The sequence below is a fragment of the Ogataea parapolymorpha genome, chromosome V (assembly GCF_000187245.1).
Source record: "Ogataea parapolymorpha DL-1 chromosome V, whole genome shotgun sequence".
NCBI lineage: Eukaryota > Fungi > Ascomycota > Pichiomycetes > Pichiales > Pichiaceae > Ogataea > Ogataea parapolymorpha.
Genome location: NC_027862.1, coordinates 696,446 through 713,739, shown reverse-complemented (window position 1 = coordinate 713,739; position 17,294 = coordinate 696,446). Strand labels below are relative to the sequence as shown.

At 45.1% G+C, this 17,294-nt stretch overlaps 13 protein-coding genes across 13 annotated transcripts; 9 read left to right on the top strand and 4 right to left on the bottom strand.

Moving 5' to 3' along the window:
* Window positions 1-242: 242 nt before the first annotated feature.
* On the top strand, window positions 243-2,120 carry HPODL_04168 (Essential subunit of the Pan2p-Pan3p poly(A)-ribonuclease complex; the record flags this gene model as incomplete). Its single annotated transcript, XM_014078952.1, has 1 exon — window positions 243-2,120. One exon carries the CDS (start codon window positions 243-245, stop codon window positions 2,118-2,120), a length of 1,878 nt encoding a protein of 625 aa, XP_013934427.1.
* Window positions 2,121-2,155: 35 nt separating this feature from the next.
* HPODL_04167 (uncharacterized protein) lies at window positions 2,156-3,613 on the top strand (the record flags this gene model as incomplete). Its single annotated transcript, XM_014078951.1, has 1 exon — window positions 2,156-3,613. The coding sequence occupies one exon, from the start codon at window positions 2,156-2,158 to the stop codon at window positions 3,611-3,613; it is 1,458 nt and encodes a 485-aa protein (XP_013934426.1).
* Window positions 3,614-3,801: 188 nt separating this feature from the next.
* On the top strand, window positions 3,802-5,097 carry HPODL_04166 (Guanine nucleotide-binding protein subunit alpha; the record flags this gene model as incomplete). Its single annotated transcript, XM_014078950.1, has 1 exon — window positions 3,802-5,097. The coding sequence occupies one exon, from the start codon at window positions 3,802-3,804 to the stop codon at window positions 5,095-5,097; it is 1,296 nt and encodes a 431-aa protein (XP_013934425.1).
* Window positions 5,098-5,206: 109 nt separating this feature from the next.
* Window positions 5,207-5,524, top strand: HPODL_04165 (Glutaredoxin-2, mitochondrial; the record flags this gene model as incomplete). Its single annotated transcript, XM_014078949.1, has 1 exon — window positions 5,207-5,524. One exon carries the CDS (start codon window positions 5,207-5,209, stop codon window positions 5,522-5,524), a length of 318 nt encoding a protein of 105 aa, XP_013934424.1.
* Window positions 5,525-5,639: 115 nt separating this feature from the next.
* On the top strand, window positions 5,640-6,761 carry HPODL_04164 (LAS seventeen-binding protein 5; the record flags this gene model as incomplete). Its single annotated transcript, XM_014078948.1, has 1 exon — window positions 5,640-6,761. One exon carries the CDS (start codon window positions 5,640-5,642, stop codon window positions 6,759-6,761), a length of 1,122 nt encoding a protein of 373 aa, XP_013934423.1.
* Window positions 6,762-6,855: 94 nt separating this feature from the next.
* On the top strand, window positions 6,856-7,332 carry HPODL_04163 (Membrane anchor subunit of succinate dehydrogenase (Sdh1p, Sdh2p, Sdh3p, Sdh4p); the record flags this gene model as incomplete). The annotated part of the gene is made up of 1 exon (XM_014078947.1): window positions 6,856-7,332. One exon carries the CDS (start codon window positions 6,856-6,858, stop codon window positions 7,330-7,332), a length of 477 nt encoding a protein of 158 aa, XP_013934422.1.
* A 50-nt stretch (window positions 7,333-7,382) lies between these two features.
* On the bottom strand, window positions 7,383-8,075 carry HPODL_04162 (uncharacterized protein; the record flags this gene model as incomplete). The annotated part of the gene is made up of 1 exon (XM_014078946.1): window positions 7,383-8,075. One exon carries the CDS (start codon window positions 8,073-8,075, stop codon window positions 7,383-7,385), a length of 693 nt encoding a protein of 230 aa, XP_013934421.1.
* Window positions 8,076-8,176: 101 nt separating this feature from the next.
* HPODL_04161 (37S ribosomal protein S7, mitochondrial) lies at window positions 8,177-10,090 on the bottom strand (the record flags this gene model as incomplete). Its single annotated transcript, XM_014078945.1, has 1 exon — window positions 8,177-10,090. The coding sequence occupies one exon, from the start codon at window positions 10,088-10,090 to the stop codon at window positions 8,177-8,179; it is 1,914 nt and encodes a 637-aa protein (XP_013934420.1).
* A 79-nt stretch (window positions 10,091-10,169) lies between these two features.
* HPODL_04160 (Mediator of RNA polymerase II transcription subunit 10) lies at window positions 10,170-10,616 on the bottom strand (the record flags this gene model as incomplete). The annotated part of the gene is made up of 1 exon (XM_014078944.1): window positions 10,170-10,616. One exon carries the CDS (start codon window positions 10,614-10,616, stop codon window positions 10,170-10,172), a length of 447 nt encoding a protein of 148 aa, XP_013934419.1.
* Window positions 10,617-10,751: 135 nt separating this feature from the next.
* On the top strand, window positions 10,752-11,504 carry HPODL_04159 (Phosphoadenosine phosphosulfate reductase; the record flags this gene model as incomplete). Its single annotated transcript, XM_014078943.1, has 1 exon — window positions 10,752-11,504. The coding sequence occupies one exon, from the start codon at window positions 10,752-10,754 to the stop codon at window positions 11,502-11,504; it is 753 nt and encodes a 250-aa protein (XP_013934418.1).
* A 568-nt stretch (window positions 11,505-12,072) lies between these two features.
* HPODL_04158 (GTP-binding protein RHO1) lies at window positions 12,073-12,666 on the top strand (the record flags this gene model as incomplete). The annotated part of the gene is made up of 1 exon (XM_014078942.1): window positions 12,073-12,666. One exon carries the CDS (start codon window positions 12,073-12,075, stop codon window positions 12,664-12,666), a length of 594 nt encoding a protein of 197 aa, XP_013934417.1.
* Window positions 12,667-12,812: 146 nt separating this feature from the next.
* On the top strand, window positions 12,813-14,201 carry HPODL_04157 (WD repeat-containing protein JIP5; the record flags this gene model as incomplete). Its single annotated transcript, XM_014078941.1, has 1 exon — window positions 12,813-14,201. One exon carries the CDS (start codon window positions 12,813-12,815, stop codon window positions 14,199-14,201), a length of 1,389 nt encoding a protein of 462 aa, XP_013934416.1.
* Window positions 14,202-17,285, bottom strand: HPODL_04156 (DNA repair/transcription protein MET18/MMS19; the record flags this gene model as incomplete). Its single annotated transcript, XM_014078940.1, has 1 exon — window positions 14,202-17,285. One exon carries the CDS (start codon window positions 17,283-17,285, stop codon window positions 14,202-14,204), a length of 3,084 nt encoding a protein of 1,027 aa, XP_013934415.1.
* Window positions 17,286-17,294: the final 9 nt, after the last annotated feature.

Genomic DNA, 17,294 nt, shown 5'->3' with positions numbered 1-17,294 from the left:
TTGCTCCTCTATCAAATAGATCAGAGAAGGTAAAATGAACATTGTGGCAAGAGAATTTTTAAGTGCAATCAATATCTGGAGAAACTAGTCGCTTTTTGGTCGATACATGATGAAGGTGCAGTTGGTCACGTGAATGATATGGCAATCTCTTACCTAATCTTTTGAACAAAAAACTTATCAAATAATAAAAACAACAGCCAACGTAATCTCTGAGCAATTTTCTGATAAGTCTTCTCCCCGAGATGAACAACGGAGGCACTCAATACGAATGGGCCAAAACCATTCCGTGCAGAAACATAAAAATACACGGCTTTTGCAAATGGGAGAAAAAAGGCTGTTCCTTCAACCACGACGATCCCTCCAAGAAAAACGGAAGCGAGGTCAAATCCACTCCGCAGGCCGTGAAGCCAATATCGGAACCAATGTCAGCATCCACAACGCTATCCTCAGACAGCCTTTCGGGGGGCAAGGCCGGCGTCACGCCGCCCAAGCCAAGTATTCTTGGCTCCTCACCTTTGGCAGTGCAATCCGATACTGCGGATTCCGGAGCGCGCAAGAAGTTCAACATTGATACTCCTTCGTTCACGCCGACAGGATCGCTTGTAAACAAGTTCGCTGACCTATCGTCCAAGCTGGACGACATCCCCAGCTTTTCTCCATCGGCAAACGTCGCCGCTCCGGCTTCGGCTGGTGTTCCATTCGACCCTCAGTCCGCCCCGATTTTCACACCCGGGATGCCAATTGGCGATCCAGCCCACTCAACCGCCGAGCAAGAGCCGTTTTACCAGCAAACAAACCCATTCCCGATCAACTATCATCTGTATGCTGGCCAGCCGCCTCCCCACATTCAGCACCATCTCAAGCCCCATGAAAGAACCGTCGCCGATCTTTTTATTCCAAACGACCTGAGAGAAGAGATACAAAAAAAGAACGAGGAATCGCTCAGGACCATTTCTGCTACGCAGTCTGGCCTTCCAATCCACATTAACCAATACCACAGTCTGTGTCCCATAGACCAGAAATTTGAAACAAGCGCAAAATCGTTTGGATACATGTCCTCAGTTTATAAAGTCATGTCGAATCTAGATGGCAAATTGTACACTATGAGACGACTGGAACACGTCCCTATTTCCTCTGAATCGTGTTTCCGTTCTGTGAACAAATGGCGATCTCTGAATTGCGCCAATGTGGTTAAGTTATACGAAGTGATGACCACGCGTGCATTTGGCGACAACTCTTTGGTACTCATATACGATTACTATCCGATGTCGCGAAATTTGTTGGAGGCTCATTTCTTCAAAATAGGAGACAAGGATCCAGAGCTGATAACAGAGCCATTATTATGGAACTACTTGGTGCAACTCACAAACGCTGTGAGCGAGATTCATAAAGCAGGCTTGGCTGTGAGGGTGTTCGATCCAACAAAAATAATAGTGACCAACAAGGGCCGCATAAGGCTGTCTGCCTGCGGGGTGTACGATATATTAGAGGCCTCATCCAAAGAAGGCCCAGCAGAAAGCCTTGAGGAACTCCAAGCACGTGATATACAGGGAATGGGTATACTGATTTACGATTTGGCAAAATCTCTTGTTTTCGCGAAAGTGCAGAACCTCAGTGCTGAAGAAGGGATTCCTAAATTAACGGTTTCCGACAAATTAAAGGATGTTCTCAAGAAACTCATTGGAAACGAGGTCTCGCTTGGCCAATTACAGCAGCTGATTGCTCCAGAAATACTCTCGGTTGTGAATGGTGTGCAAGATTCTGCGGATTACATGGAGGCATGTCTATCGCGTGAAATTGAAAATGCTCGTCTCGTTCGTCTTTTCGCAAAATTAGATTTTATCTGCGACCGTCCCGAGTTTGTGAAAGACGGGTCATGGTCTGAGACTGGCGAGCGCTACCCAATCAAGCTATTCCGTGACTACGTGTTCCATCAGGTGGACGAAAATGGAAAGCCTGTACTAGATCTGACGCACGCGATCAATTGCTTGAATAAACTCGATGCTGGGAGCAAAGAGACTATTCTGCTGGTGTCACCAGATGAAATGAGTTGTCTCATTGTGAGCTATGAGACATTGAAGGAACTGGTCGAAAAAAGTTTTCGTCAGCTACGCTCCTAAAGCTAATTTTAACCGCCAAAATTTTCTTTTCTCTCATGTCCACTCACTATCATCTGTCACAGCTTCAGTGCAAGCTGTTGGAGCTGAGAGTGCATTTCCACCATTGGTGGAATAGCGGGGGAGGAAGAAGAGACCCCGAGAAACATCCGAATATTCTTACCAGGCGGCTGAAAAACATGCCTTTGATATCTCTTCGAAATGCCGAGTTTGCCGCGTATTTGATCTCATTAGGCATTGACAAAGATACTGGCCTACACCTTGGGGTCCCCATCAGTGAATTGGCCAAACGGCACGAACGATTAAGGCAAACAATCAAGCTTCTGGGATTAGGTCGGAGTGAGCCGCATCAGCAACATAGCGAAACCAACGAAAAACCCAACTCGTGGCGTTTGGATAACAGGTATTATCTACGTGTCGTCGAGAAGCTTGATGCTCCGCCAGAGAACGAGGTAAATGAGACAGCCGATGCCGAAACTGACGAAGAACTAGTTGATGAGCCTGCAACAGAAAAGCCTCACAACCCAGAGAATTCACCGGTTGACGAAGCACAACAAATGCGGGACCAGGGAGAAGGCATGGTAGCACAGCAGCAGCTTGTTCCGCAAGGACTTAGCCATGCTAGAAGAGACCGATCGTTCGCTAGATTTTTACCATTCAAAGCCAAACGAAAGAAGTTTATTAAGACTCCCCCACTTGAACAGGAAAATGAACCGCCACCGCCACCACCATCAACTAAGCCTCCCAGAAAGGTCTCAATCTCACTGCCAACGGAGTATCTGCAGTATGATGAGCCCGACTCGGGGTCAGTATTTGGAGAATCGCTCTTGCGCGATATTGATAGACCCAGCATTGGCAGGCGGGCAGTTTCGGACATAACCAACGCTTCTACAACAGTTTTCCGGCCTTTAAAAGCCATTTTGAAACGGGAGCTAATAGAGAACCCAAAGCCTTCATCCAGGTCGCTGCGCCCAACGTCAGAAAGGACTCCCAACTCCGCGCCAGGAAAAAAAAGTACGCTTCCTGGGTCACATCTTTTTTCCACCATCATCAACGATATATCGCTTAACGCTGCACTTCAGGCCAATGGCCTGGCGCCGAGGCGTAGGATTCCGCGCGAAGTGAAACCGGATTTCACAAATTTGAACGATTACTCGTCGATCATGAACAACGAGAACAAGGCTCAGAAACTAAACAGACAAGAGCGGCCGATGTCTTTGGATTCCTGTTTGAATCAAACTATTATAATAGAAGCAAAGCCGGAACTGATTGAGGAGTCGTCTCCCCTAGCCTTGGTTTTGGAAAGTTCTGAGAACTACCCATATTCGACTTTGGGGTACGGGATGGATATTATTACCAACTACCAATATGCAGATGATACGCTTTCGAGACAGGACGAGAACCAGCTCCGCCAAAAACTGATGCTGGATAAGGTGGACGTGGTGAAACCGAACGATCCCGCTATTTTCTTACCGCACCTAGAACATTTGGAGTGATACCGAGACTAAGTAATGCTCAATAAAAAAAAATTAGGAATTAAATAAAAAAATAACTAAACGCTGGCTCTGCGGCTGACGCACAAGTTGGTTTCAAAATCCAGGCAGCTTATTGTTAATGTTTCAGAGATGGAGTAGTAAATAGGAAGACAGATTCAGGCGGAAAGTTGTCTGTCTGATATTTGCAAATGGGTTGCAATGCCAGCTCCTCCATCAACGAGAACGATCCAGAGTATCTGGAGAAGCTCCAAAACTCCAAAGTCGAGCAGATGCTCATGCAGAGCCAGCAGACAGAGAAGAATCAGGTCAAACTATTATTACTTGGAGCAGGTGAAAGCGGTAAGAGTACTGTTCTCAAGCAAATGAAATTGTTGCACAAAGGCGGGTTTACAAGCCAAGAACGTATGCTCTACTCAAATGTGATCTGGGCCGACACCGTGGGGTCTATGCAGACACTTATTATCCAAGCTAGAAAACTGGGCATTCCCTTAAAATGCGACCTTCCGGGCACCGAGCTCAATCAGTTCAAGAAGAAAGTGCTAGCATATAAAGCACTGGACAGCATTGATGCTTCGAAGGCTGGCGGAGTCTCATTTCTAAAGAATTACGTGCTCAAGTACAGTGAAAATGGAGCAGCCAAGCGCAAGATGATGAGCACCGGTAAGGCCAATGCTGGATGGGAAGGAGCAATTGAGATAGAAGGCGATCAGGAAGAGTCCGAGGAGGTTATACCAGGACTTTATGAGTTGTCGGGGAGAAACGACATTGGTTTCTCTAAGGCTGAAATTGCTGAGGCGATCCAGAAGCTGTGGCAGAATGACGACGGCATTCAGACGTGTTTTCAGAAAAACCACCTGTTCCAGCTCGAAGGATCTGCTGCCTACTATTTCGAACACGCCCACTTGTATGCGCAAGACGAATATCTATGCACGGACGAGGACATTTTGAAAGGGAGGATCAAAACGACAGGAATTACAGAGACTAACTTCTTATTGAACGATACCAAGTTCAAAATTCTGGACGCAGGCGGCCAGCGATCCGAACGGAAAAAATGGATCCACTGTTTCCAGGATATTACGTGCGCACTTTTCGTTCTTGCCGTTAGCGAATACGACCAGATGCTGTTTGAGGACGAGCGGGTGAACAGAATGCACGAGGCAATAATGCTTTTTGAGAGTTTGTGCAACAGTAAGTGGTTTGCCAATACTCCGTTTATTCTCTTCCTGAACAAGGTCGACTTGCTTGAAGATAAACTGCGGCGTTCGCCTCTCCGCAAATACTTCCCAGATTATAAGGGTAAAACCAACGATTTGGAGGATGCCTTACAGTACTTCGAGAAGCTCTTTTTGAGTCTCAACCGGGCAAATAAGCCAATTTATGTCCACCGCACTTGCGCCACAGACACTGAGTCGATGAAGTTTGTGCTGACCGCAATCACTGACATGATTATTCAGCAGAATTTAAAGAAGAGCGGATTGATGTAAAAAATACTAGGGAGCGGAAAAATTGGGTAAAATGTTTACTAATATTTTGATCGCATTATTTGCCTTCTATTCTTTCAAGTTGCTGTTTCGAAGATTTTTTTCTACTCCAATGTCTAAAGAAGCTATCGAGAAAGTTCAGAAGCTCATTGCTTCCCACAAGGTCTTCGTTGCCTCTAAGACCTATTGTCCATACTGTTCGGCTGCCAAGAAGACTCTGAGTTCGATCGTCAAAAACGACCTGTTTGTTCTAGAGCTCAACACCATTGACGATGGTGACGAAATCCAGGATGCTCTTCAGGAGATTACGGGACAAAGAACCGTGCCAAACATCTTCATTGGCGGCGAGCACATTGGAGGTAACTCCGACCTGCAATCTCTGGGCGAATCCAAGTTGAAGGAGAAGTTGAAAAAGGTTGGTGCTATTTAGATTGCCGTAGACTTTACATTATTCACAGTAAATAGCTAGTTATATTATAATTTCCTGCTTTATTTCGGTGTAATTGTGGTGTCTCGCATTAATTTCATTTTTTCCTTATCTCCACATGGGTTTCCTGGACAGCCACTCGTACACCGCCGTCACCACTCTGGCAAACAGAACCATCGAATTGTCCCCTTTAGACTCGGACGATGCGTGCATGGAAATGGATCTTCCTGAACTGCTTGAAGCCATCCGTTTGCAGCGCAATTCTTTGGAACCTGGTCCGGTAGAGGTGGCCAGGGCAATTCGCAAAAAATTGAAATACGGCTCATTCAAGGAACAGTTCAATGCATTGAAGCTTCTGGAACTTCTGGTTGCTAATGGTGGCCCAGAATTGAACCAATTGTACAATGACTCCAAGCTACTTGACCGCCTCAAGTACACCATTGTGACCCGTCCCGAAGTGTCTGGGGTCGACCCACGTATTCGCAAACGTGCCACACAGCTGGCTGTTGGTTGGCGAAACGAGCACGCCAGAACAGGGAACGCAGGAGGTCTTTTTTCGCTTGCCTCTTCCGCATCAGTGGCACGAGCTGTGAAACCTAAACGGAAAGTGCCAGACTTCATGAACGACGAGGCTGATGAGACCCCATTTGAGGAGGTTTATGAGACGCCTGAAAACGACTCGGATGATAGTTCACAGAGCAGACGTCATGGCTCTTCCAGAGGTGCTTCGCGGTTGGTGTCTTCACTGACAAATAGGGAACTTGATAAAAAGTACAGGATTCCGCAGATTAACTACGAAAAAGAGACACCCAGGATATACCAGACGATTGCCGAGGCCAACGTTCTCTCAACTACGCTAACAAATACTCTCAAAACGCTGGAACCCGATGAACTCTCTATCCACTCGGCCAAGGCGAACAGGGATTTCGACAACTGCAGAGCCATCAGAAGGAAGATCTTGAGATATTTGCAGCTAGTCAATAAAGAGGAGCTCCTAGGGGCTTTGCTCAAATGTAATGATGACTTGGTGCGGTCCCTACAACTTTACGAAGAGATGGCTGAGCCGCGAGATGGTGGAGAGACTGACTCGCTTGCAGATTACGAGACGATCAATAGCGAGAGAAGAGAGTCGAGCGTTGCACCTGCCACAGGCACTTCTCAGTCATACCGGTCTGAGATTAACGAATTCGATCCTTTCAGCGACCACAACGAAGTTTCTGTGCCTGCGGAATGGAAATAATTATAGGGTAAAAATCACTTGCTGACCGTCTTCAAATATTCGAAATCCTAGCACTGTAATTAGCTAAATTTTTTTTGTGCCAATTTTCTAAATCATGGTGCTTCGAATCAAACCGCAATTTTCTCGCCCGCTCTCGTTCAAAGTTACAAGACTTCCACGTGTGAAGCTTGAGGACTTCAAGCTGAAACCGCAGCCACCAGGAAATATTATCGGAACCGTCAACGACGCTTACGTGCCGCCTGCTCCCAATGAATACCACGGCTCGTATCATTGGGCATACGAAAGAATCGTGACACTGGGAATGGCTCCGCTAATTTTGGCCCCTTTTGTTGGCGGCGTGGAGTATCCCCTTGTTGATGCAGGCATGGGGATGTTGCTTCTGTGGCATTGCAAAGCCGGCTTCGAAAGCTGTATTATTGACTACATTCCACTGAGAGTCTACGGTATATGGCACAAGGTAGCCATGGGACTACTAAGTGCAGGTACCTGGCTGGCCCTCTACGGACTATATGTGGTGGAGACGGAACAGAATGGACTGTGTAACATTATTTATAGCCTTTGGCAGGCCTGAAGATTCATTAATAAATATGAAACCGACTCGGGTCATTATTCCATTATTCGCTAGTTGGGCCATTCCAGCGATCTTTCTCTTTCTGTGTGTCTATCTGGGTAATCATGATAATCATAGTCCCTTCTGTATGGAGCGTATCTATAGTCATAGTCTCTATAGCCTCTATAGCCGCCTCTTCCTCTGCTTCTGTAACCTCCCCTGCCTCTATATCTGGTTGAAGATTTGTATCCAAAAGTTTTATTAGGATAATTGAGCATCTTGTGAGTGGCAACGAGGAATTCTTGGCCCTCCTGCTGTTTGGAAGGCTGTCTCACGTATGAGACTTTCCAAACAGCATCTCTAGGGCCTTTATTTTCCTGGTCAATCCAATGCTCTGTAGCCTTCACGGGAATAAAATCAATGTACAAGGGGTGTCTAGTAACTCCGTCTTCTTGATTTGTATCTTCGTTTGGAAATTTGGTTCCATTTAAGTTCTTCTGGATCGAGACCGCACCAGCAACGTCCGATACTATGACGATGCAATGGCTTCTGCGGTTATTGAGCCATGCGCGCTCTATTGTCGAGTTGGTCTTCGCTGCCTGTTCATTCAATAAATCCTGGAATTCTTGGTTGTCAAAAGGCTGTCTAAGGTTGGCCACTATCAGGGCTCGTGTCTCGTTGAACTGTGGTGTCTCACGGATCTCATAAATAACGTCGTCTTTGATCGAGCGATCGTAATCTCTGTCTTCTTGAGACTCACTCATGGTTTCTAAAGGAAAAAAAACAGTGAAAAATGGAAAAAAAAAAATAGTATTTCTAGGCAGTGCAGAGGCGAAAAATCCACCCCCTTGGTTTCTATATACAATCATAGTTTCAGGTAAGATCTGACGGCAACGGCCTGTTTGTGCAAAGAGGTCTTCTTCTCAAGCAATTTCGAGTTTCCTCTGTGAACGTTCAAGATTTCTTCGGCAAGACGCACAGGGAAGTCGTTTGAAGCACGGCTATCACTGGCCTCCAAAATCCATTTGAACCCAGTACGCATCCGCTGTCTAGGAGTCAAGGCAGCAGGAATCGAGTAGTTCTTGGCAAATCCGGTTTTCACAACGCGTGTCACCACCAAAGGAGCCACAGTGTCTAGAGCCTGTTTCAAAATGTCCACAGGGTTCTCCCTGGTTTCAAGATAAACCAGATATAGGGCTTGATTGATGTATCTTCTTGCCCGCTGTCTTTTACCTCCGTGCATAATCATGTGAGCACAGAACCGGAGGGTGTCATCTTCAGCGTCGTATCTCTTTGAACGATTTAATTTTTGGACCTCGGCGAGCTGTTGGGGAGTTGGTTCACGGTCAAGAAGACTTGGTGCCTCCAGGTGTACTTTCGAGGAAATTGGCTCATACTCCCCGTTTTTCAGCTCCTGCTCCAACTGGTGCATAGTTTGGATAAAAAGGTCGTAGTATTTGTTTATCTGAGCCACCTCGGGACTCAATTTAGACTGGTCTTCTTTGGCAAGGCTCTTGATCTCTTTAGTTAGCGGATTCAACACAACCTCTTTGTGGTATTTAATCCTTGCTTTGTTAACTTTAGCCTGAAGCTTCTGATATTGTTCGCTCTTGGTGTCTTCCAAAAAGTCCTTCAGTGGTCCCTCGGTGGTCAAAATGTCGTGCACTTGAGCAACAACTCTTTCGTCATTCTCGTTGTCGCGAGCTTTTTGCAGGAAAACACTCAGAGATTCGTCAATGGAATCAAATATCTCCAGATCCTCATCTTTCTCGGCAATACGCGCATATGAGACCAAACTTTCTGCACCCAATGGCTCGAATTTTGCACGTTCGTCTTCAAGGACACTTTTGACAGCCTTGAATTCACGGCTGTCCAGATCATTCAAAACTTTCCAGATTCCGGAACTCTCGTCGGCAAGTAGTCTGTTCAGTTGCACGTGACGTAATTTTCGCTCCTCTCCCTCCGCGAGAGTCCGAACCTCTGCATAAAGTGTTCCAAATCTAGGATCAATTTCACGTAGGATTTCGTAGAGATCGCTTTGCTCAAAACTTGAATACTTATCCATAAGGTCAAATATTTCGTTAATCGAGATAGGCTCGGTATCCTTCTTTTGTTTGTAGTTCACGAACTCGACGTATCTTTTTTTAATCAGCTCTTGCAATTGTCGTCTCTTGTTTTCTGACCAGGTTCCATGGCTTAATCGGGATTCGAGCTGTGTTTTCTGCTCTGCAGAAACACCACGCAACAGCAGAGAACGGAGATCCTGCGCCAAGCGGGCATCTGTTTTCACCAAAAATTGATACACGGGGGAACTCTCCAGATCATCGGACTCAAATTTCAGCATTTTTAGCAAATCGCCAACAAGGTCCACTTTGAAGGGCAAGCTCATTTCTCTTTCAAAAGATGCAATGTTGTCATTTATAGCCTGCTGAGTTTTGTGGGCCTGGCTGACTTGTGCTTGGACTCTCTCGTTTAATTTTTTACGCAGCTCCTCGACGTCTACTTCGTTCTGTTTCGCAAGAAATCTCAGTTTTAAGTCAATCAGGTGTTCCTGCTCGGCGCGGACATTCTGCATATGCTGATAGAACTTCGAATTCTGGAACGTTTTTTCGGTGTAGAAGCTATCCTTGAGAAGGAATCCATCATCATCATACCCAATTTCTTCGATGGTATTTCCATATTCCTCCTCAACCTCGGGGGGCAAGTCATTGTACCAACGGACCTGTCTTTTGGGCAGACTCCTAGTCCGCACTATCAATCTTAGTGCTCTCGTTAACATGCTTGACCAGAAATACCACTAGTAAATCGAAAAAATTTTCGACATATATTCAATCGTACATCTTTACACCAACACAGACCTATGAAGAGACATCCTTTAGATTGGTCTTCGCCCTGATGCTCTCGACTTCTTGCTCTAGGTCAGGGAACTCGGATTTGATTTTAGCGCTCAAAATGTCTCGAAATTGTTGGAAAGCAATCGATTTTCCGTACAAATATTGGTTGATCTTTCGCACCACATCAACAAACTCTCGCGTGTAGATATCGGGATTGCGTCCGTCTTCGATGTAATTGACAATCTCTAATGGGATAGAAATGTCCTGCAGATCTTTTTTCGACGAGATCGACTGCAATTGACTTATAAGCTTGTTGATATTGTTCGAAAGCCCAATTTTGGCCTCCTCTGTGCCCTGGAAATCGTGCACTTGAACACCGAGATGTATCAGTGTTTCAATTATTGAAGAGAGCTCGGTTTCCACAGCTGCCAGCGGCGATTCTCTGTTTGGATTGGAAAGTTCAGTAGTCATTAGCTAAATCAAATTAGTTTCCAGGAAATCATCTGTCGATCGACGCGTCGCATCACATGACATTACCAAAAAATATTATAAATCAAAAAAAAAAACTATATCAGTGGAAAACCAAGCTCGGCAGTACTATTGCTCATGACGGAAGACATCGTTATCACGGAATTCCAGTTGCAGCATCTCAATAAGATGCTTGCAAAGCTCACACCACAAGAAATTTTGCAATGGTCTCTTGTCTCATTCCCCAACTTGTTCCAAACTACAGCCTTCGGTTTGACAGGACTTTGTATCCTCGATATGTTGGACAAATTGGATTTGGACCCTGTGGATTTGGTATTCATCGATACTCTGTACCACTTTCCCCAAACCCACGATCTCATAGCAAAGGTCAGAGCTAAATACCCAAAATTCAAGCTCCATATTTATAAGCCCAAGGACTGCGATACCGCTGAGGAGTTCCAGCAAAAATACGGCGACGAGCTTTGGTCCAAGGACGAACTCAAGTACGATTTTCTAGCAAAGGTGGAACCTCTCCAGAGAGCATATAAAGAACTGAAGATCAAGGCCGTGTTCACGGGAAGAAGAAGGTCGCAAGGAGGGGCACGTTCACAACTGCCCATCATCGAAATTGACACCAATCTCAATGTGATCAAAATCAGTCCTCTCGCAAGCTGGGATTTTAAGATGGTTGAAAGCTACATCAAGGAACATAATGTGCCGTACAATGAGTTGCTGGATCTTGGGTACAAATCAATTGGAGATTGGCACTCGACGGAGCCAGTTGCCGATGGAGAGGATGAGCGTGCTGGAAGATGGAAGGGCAAAGCCAAGACAGAATGCGGGATCCATCAAACGTCAAAGTACCAGCAGTTTCTAAACGAGGTCAAGTAGGTGCTACCAACATCCTTGCACGGAGTTGTACGGGGTTGGAATTTTTGGCACACGCCCTCCTATGTAGAAAAAAAAAGATCTCGCGCAAACCATTTTCAGACTTTGTTTGCTTTAATTGTGAGTAAGAAGAGGTGAGTAGCATTCAGCGGGCAATCTACAATCATACGTCCGCGTGAAGAGCGTGAGAACACAAAAGTTTTGCTCAATGGTGGTGGAGTTGTATGTCGCGAAAACCGAGATTGTGAAAGGGGTTGATTTCAACAGATCTGTTTTTTTGCGTGTATTACACTAGAATTAACAGCTCAAAGATCATGACACACATGGCTGCGGACTGGATCAAGCAGTCGATCTATCGAATGGACAGATCGAAAGACGGATCTAGTTGAGAATTTATAACGTGCACCACCCATTTCAGAACAAGCCATGCCATGCCGTGTTATAAAATGACAGCGTCACATGGAAAGTTGGAAATACAAACAAAATATCGACAGCCACCAAAAAGAGTCTTTCCCCTTTGTGTTCATAATACCCCTGCCCGCAAAGAAATTCGTATACTAACGCGCACAAGATGGCCGGATTAGCAGAGATCAGGAAAAAGTTGGTGATCGTCGGTGACGGTGCCTGCGGTAAAACATGTTTGTTGATTGTTTTTTCTAAAGGTGCTTTCCCAGAAGTTTACGTCCCAACGGTGTTTGAGAACTACGTTGCGGATGTCGAAGTTGATGGCAGAAGAGTTGAGCTGGCTCTTTGGGATACCGCCGGCCAAGAAGACTACGATCGTCTCAGACCGCTTTCGTACCCAGATTCCAACGTCATTTTGATATGTTTCTCGGTGGACTCTCCAGACACTTTGGATAACGTCCAGGAGAAGTGGATTAGCGAAGTTTTGCACTTCTGCCAAGATGTTCCAATGATTCTTGTTGGATGCAAGATCGATTTGAGAAATGATCCAAGAACAATCGAGAGATTGGCACAGTTGAACCAGGCGCCTGTCTCTACCAGTGAAGGACAAGCCGTTGCTGAGAAGATTAAGGCCCTGACATACCTTGAGTGCTCCGCCAAGCTGAATCAAGGTGTGAGAGAAGTTTTCGAAACCGCCACCAGAGCCGCTCTGGAGACGAAGGAGAAGAGAGAGAGAAAAAAGAAGTGTGTCATTTTGTGATTACACTCCATGGCCTTTGCGTGTTCTTGCGAAGCTACATGGTTCTCTGCTTTATATGTTTTGATCCATATTTTTTATAAGTTAATTGGGTCTACGAGCACAGCCAAATTAGATCTAAAAAAAATTATATTCCATACAATATAGGCATGGTAAAATCAGTTCCAGTTCCCTTGGTAGACCTCGACTTTGGTACCGATCCCCTTTTCAGCTTTAGTGCACATCCAAGCGAAAATGCTCTTGTCGTTGGTTCGGGCACTGGACAGGTCAAGTTGCTGAGATATGACGTTGAAAAGTTGGAAAATCATATATTTCACTCTGCAGACAAAGAGTGCGCCCAGATCGATGTCAGAGCCAAGGAGCTTCAAGGTTCGGACTGCGTCACTATGGGATGGCGCACAAAGCGACACCAGGGTAGTTGCAGATCCATTATATTCGACCCAAAGGGTGAGTATGTGTACTCCGCTGGTCTCGACAAGCAGATAAAAAAAGCCAAAGCAGAAACAGGCGTGGTGGTCGCAAAATCAGAAATCCTTGCTTCCAACATCACCAAGATCTTAACTGTTCCTAACAAAGATTTTCTGATAGTGGGAACGGAGGATGGTGATGTTCTCTGTCTTGACTCCAACACCCTGAAGCAAACATACCAAATAAAAAAAGTCCACGAGGATGCAGTCAATTCTATAAACCATTACGTGCCAAAATCTGATTATCAGTTTGTCACCACTGGGTCCACGACTCTCTCGCATATAGACATCAGGAAGGAACAACCTCTGCACCAAAGTGAAGACCAAGAAGACGAGCTCTTATGTTCTTCATGGTTGGATCCTACCAACCCCAATACCATGCTCTGTGGAATGGGAGAAGGTGTGGTCACTGTGTGGAGGCCTGAAATGAACGATTTTGCGGACCAAATCTCCAGAGTCCGCATCAGCAAGGAGCCTGTGGAGTCTCTTATTTCTGCACTGGATAGCGAGGGCGATCATTTTTGGGCGGGTTCATTTGACGGAACCGTCTCGAGGGTTAACATCAGATCGGGAAAGGTGGTTGAAAAAAGAGTGCATAGCGAGACTGACGAGGTGTCATTTTTGGACCTTGATCATGAGTACAGATTGATAAGTGCGGGGATGGATAGATTAACTATATGGAAGGAAGCTGGGGATGTCGAGTCTAGCAGCGACGAGGAGGATGAGAAAGATTTTGACGAGTCTGCTAAAAGTGAAGACCTCAGTTCAGAGGAGGAGGAGGAATGGACAGGTTTTGGTGATGACGAAGGGTCTGGCAACGAGCCTGACGTTTCGTCTGCGTCGTTTGAAGAAGAAATTGACTCAGATTCAGATTCAGCTTCAGAAAATTCTGATTCTAACGATGACAGGCCCGTTGTGCCTTTGATCGAAATCAAAGAAAAGCTTCTTGCTCAGCTGGAAGACTCCGACGAGGAGCCGCCTAAAAAACGTAAGAAGCACGTGAAAAAAGAGACCAAGAAGCAAAAAGCACACACGCAGGAGCATGGGATCAGGAAATTCGACGGTCTGTAATCATTGACGAGGCACCCCCAGCTCATAATATGCCTGTCTACAATCGCAGGCCAGTCGGCGAATTGATCGCTTAGGGTCATCCAGGACTTTGGCAAGTCGCGTGATGATATCCTGTTTATAGGGAACTAATAAATGCAAATCAAACTTTGTCAGTGAAAGCAAGCATTCCAGTGCGTTTCGTTTCACCGTTTCATTCTTGTGCGTGTTGACAATTTCCAGTAAATTTGGTATGACAGTCGATAAGTGACGGGAAACCAATTCGTCTGATTCATTGACTGCTATGGTTAGGATGGATAACGATGCAGTGACAATGACGTTGGAATCGGTGCTCAGCGACCTCAAAACAAGTGGCAGTAGGGTTTCAACATGCGGAATAATAATCGACTTGTCGACATACTTAAGCATGAGTGATAATGCTAATAAATACGTCTGGTTCTTTGAGGACTCAAATTTGGACACCAGCAAGGGCAGCACTGTATTAAACAGTTTCTGTTTGTAGAGCAAGCGCACATTCACATTGAAAACAATTGATCTATTGAAAGGACCAGTTTTCTTAAACTGCTGGTAGCATTCTACATCTGCAACCAGTATTTCGAGAATTTTGGGGGTAAACACGTGAAGCTCTTCACTGTCAAATAAAGAGAGAAGGTACTCTTCGTATGCTTGAGCGCATGCGTGTTGTTTCATAATCAAAGCTTTTCCAACCCAGATGAGTACCTCCAAAGTGTTGGCTCGTTCCTTGAGGGGTATGGAAGAGTCACTCAAGGCTTTCTTAAAGTCTTCCAGGATTGCAGCCAGGTATTCAGAGTCGTCAACCCATTTATTGACAACCAGCGAGATGCACTGCACCACTGGAAGTCTTGAGAACTGCACCGTCGACTGGTTTGCTTTGAACAGGAGATTGAGGAAAGACGAGGTTTCCATAGAAAACTTCACATTTTTATCGACTGCCGAAATAATTTTTGTGAAAATAATGAAAGGCAGCTGGTTTCCGTTAATGATATCCAACGGTTTCGATAAGTGCTTGGCAACAAGAGGTGTAGGTTTGCCGTTAATAAAAAAATCAATTGCGTCGCGCAAGATTTCCTCGTGCTGAGAGGTGTCTGTTTGCAGCAATATCTTTTTAGCAACACGTCCTGTATATTCCAGAACCACTTCATCGTGATTAGTTTTGTCAGTATCAAGAACGACATAAAACAGCCGTGGGACTAGTCGTCTCATGTTGTCGTTCGTGGAATCCTTGGCATTTAATTTATCAGCAATTTTGCATAAAGTCAAAAACACTGATCGGACATAACTTTGGGACGCTGACTTTATCAAAATTTCGATCTTTCCAACTAGCCGCAACATAACAGAGTCAATAACCAGCTTGGACTCCGAAATGGAAATGAGAATATCAAGCACACGAGACTTGGTGTTTAATAGATCTAGATCCGTGTCGTCGTCTGGAAGGAAAGAAAATAACTTTGGAACAGTTATTTCAAGCACAGCAGATGGGTAGCTTACAGATAGCGACTTGAAACACTGAAGTATTTGCTTTTCTGTCACGCTGTTGTCATCTTCTAGGAGGACATCTGTCACTAGTTGAGTAATCAATTGGGCTTCCTGATCAGCTAGGAAGAAATTCAGTGAGACGACCTTGGCCACAAGTTTCACGGCTAAACATCTGAGTGACACCTCAACCTTCGATGTCGACAGTAAAGCTTTGTTAAATAGCATCAGAAGGTCATCTTTAAACTCATACATTGGATTGTTGGGGCGAATAGATTCTTCTTTCTCGTTGAAGAGAATATAATAGCTGTCAATCATGAAAGAGACGTTCGTCAAAATTTGTCTTTGGGTTTTGATTGTTAAATCATCCGATACCAGTAGAAGGGGCATTACTTGGGGAATAAGCAGATTGTAGACATTGATATTAGCCGCACATATAGCAGCTAAAATTACCGTCGACTGCTTTGACTTATTATCATCGTGATTCTTAATATTCTTCGCCAGCTCGTCCATTATCACATAAAGATAGTCCTTGATGTTAAGATCCTCGTTCACGTTCTGCAATTTCTTGCTTAACGATTGGAAGATCTTCAAGACTGCAGGAATGATCCGTTCGTCTTCATTTTCTGAATTCTCATAGTACGTAAACAACTGCGTCAGTGTCTCAACAGAAGCAAGCTCGTTATGCAAAATTTCGTACTTGAGGGAATTCCACAATGTGATCCAGTATTCTTCCACTGTTGCTGTTGAGTATTTCTCGACACATTGATTAAGCGTCATAAGAACGTCGAGTTTGACCGTTGGAGAGGTAGCCGATAGTTTCTCAAGAAGATTGGGAAAAGCGTCTTTGGCATAGAGGTCGCTGGCGCTAAGACAGTTACGGAGTGTCTGTTTAAGCTGGTCTCCCGTGATTTTATACGGGTCGTTCGCTGGGGCCCTGAAAGAGATAGGGAAATAGCAAAACACCGCATCAAACATATCCTCAGAAAACTTACTGATGTCGAAGTTCTGTGCTATCAGCGCTGACAGCTTAAACGACAGCAGCAGATTTTTGGGGTCCTTTTCATTCTTGGAAACGTGCAAATATGTTTTAATAATTTCATCGTTGTATTGTTTTGCTGCTTCCAAATGGGCAGATAGCACAGAGTCCAGAACCTCAAATCCAAAGTACCTTACGCTAGCCAACTTGCCCAATGGGGAGTATTTTTCCACGAGGAAGCCTAGCAGGTGAGGAATTAAGTTAGGATCAAATTGGCTCATCAAAACAAGCGAGCTCAGACCCTTGAGCACTTCTCTCAAGCAAGGCTCGTCATCGAGCTTCGACAAATAAAAATCCAGCAGCACCTGGACATCTTTGGCATACATCTTTTTTCTGTTTAGGTTGCCCAGAATAGAGCTGAGAAGGGTGATCGCTCTGGTCCTAATAACGTTGGAATCATCCGTGAGATGTGTACCTAGACCACGAATGAACTCTAGAAGGGTGACTTGATTGCTCTCTATGAGCTCACATATAGTCCTCACTGCCTCCTGACAACCTGCCGTTTCGGTATTGTCTGCAACCATGAACTGGTTGACGGGTGTTTGGAAAGACATGATTACTAA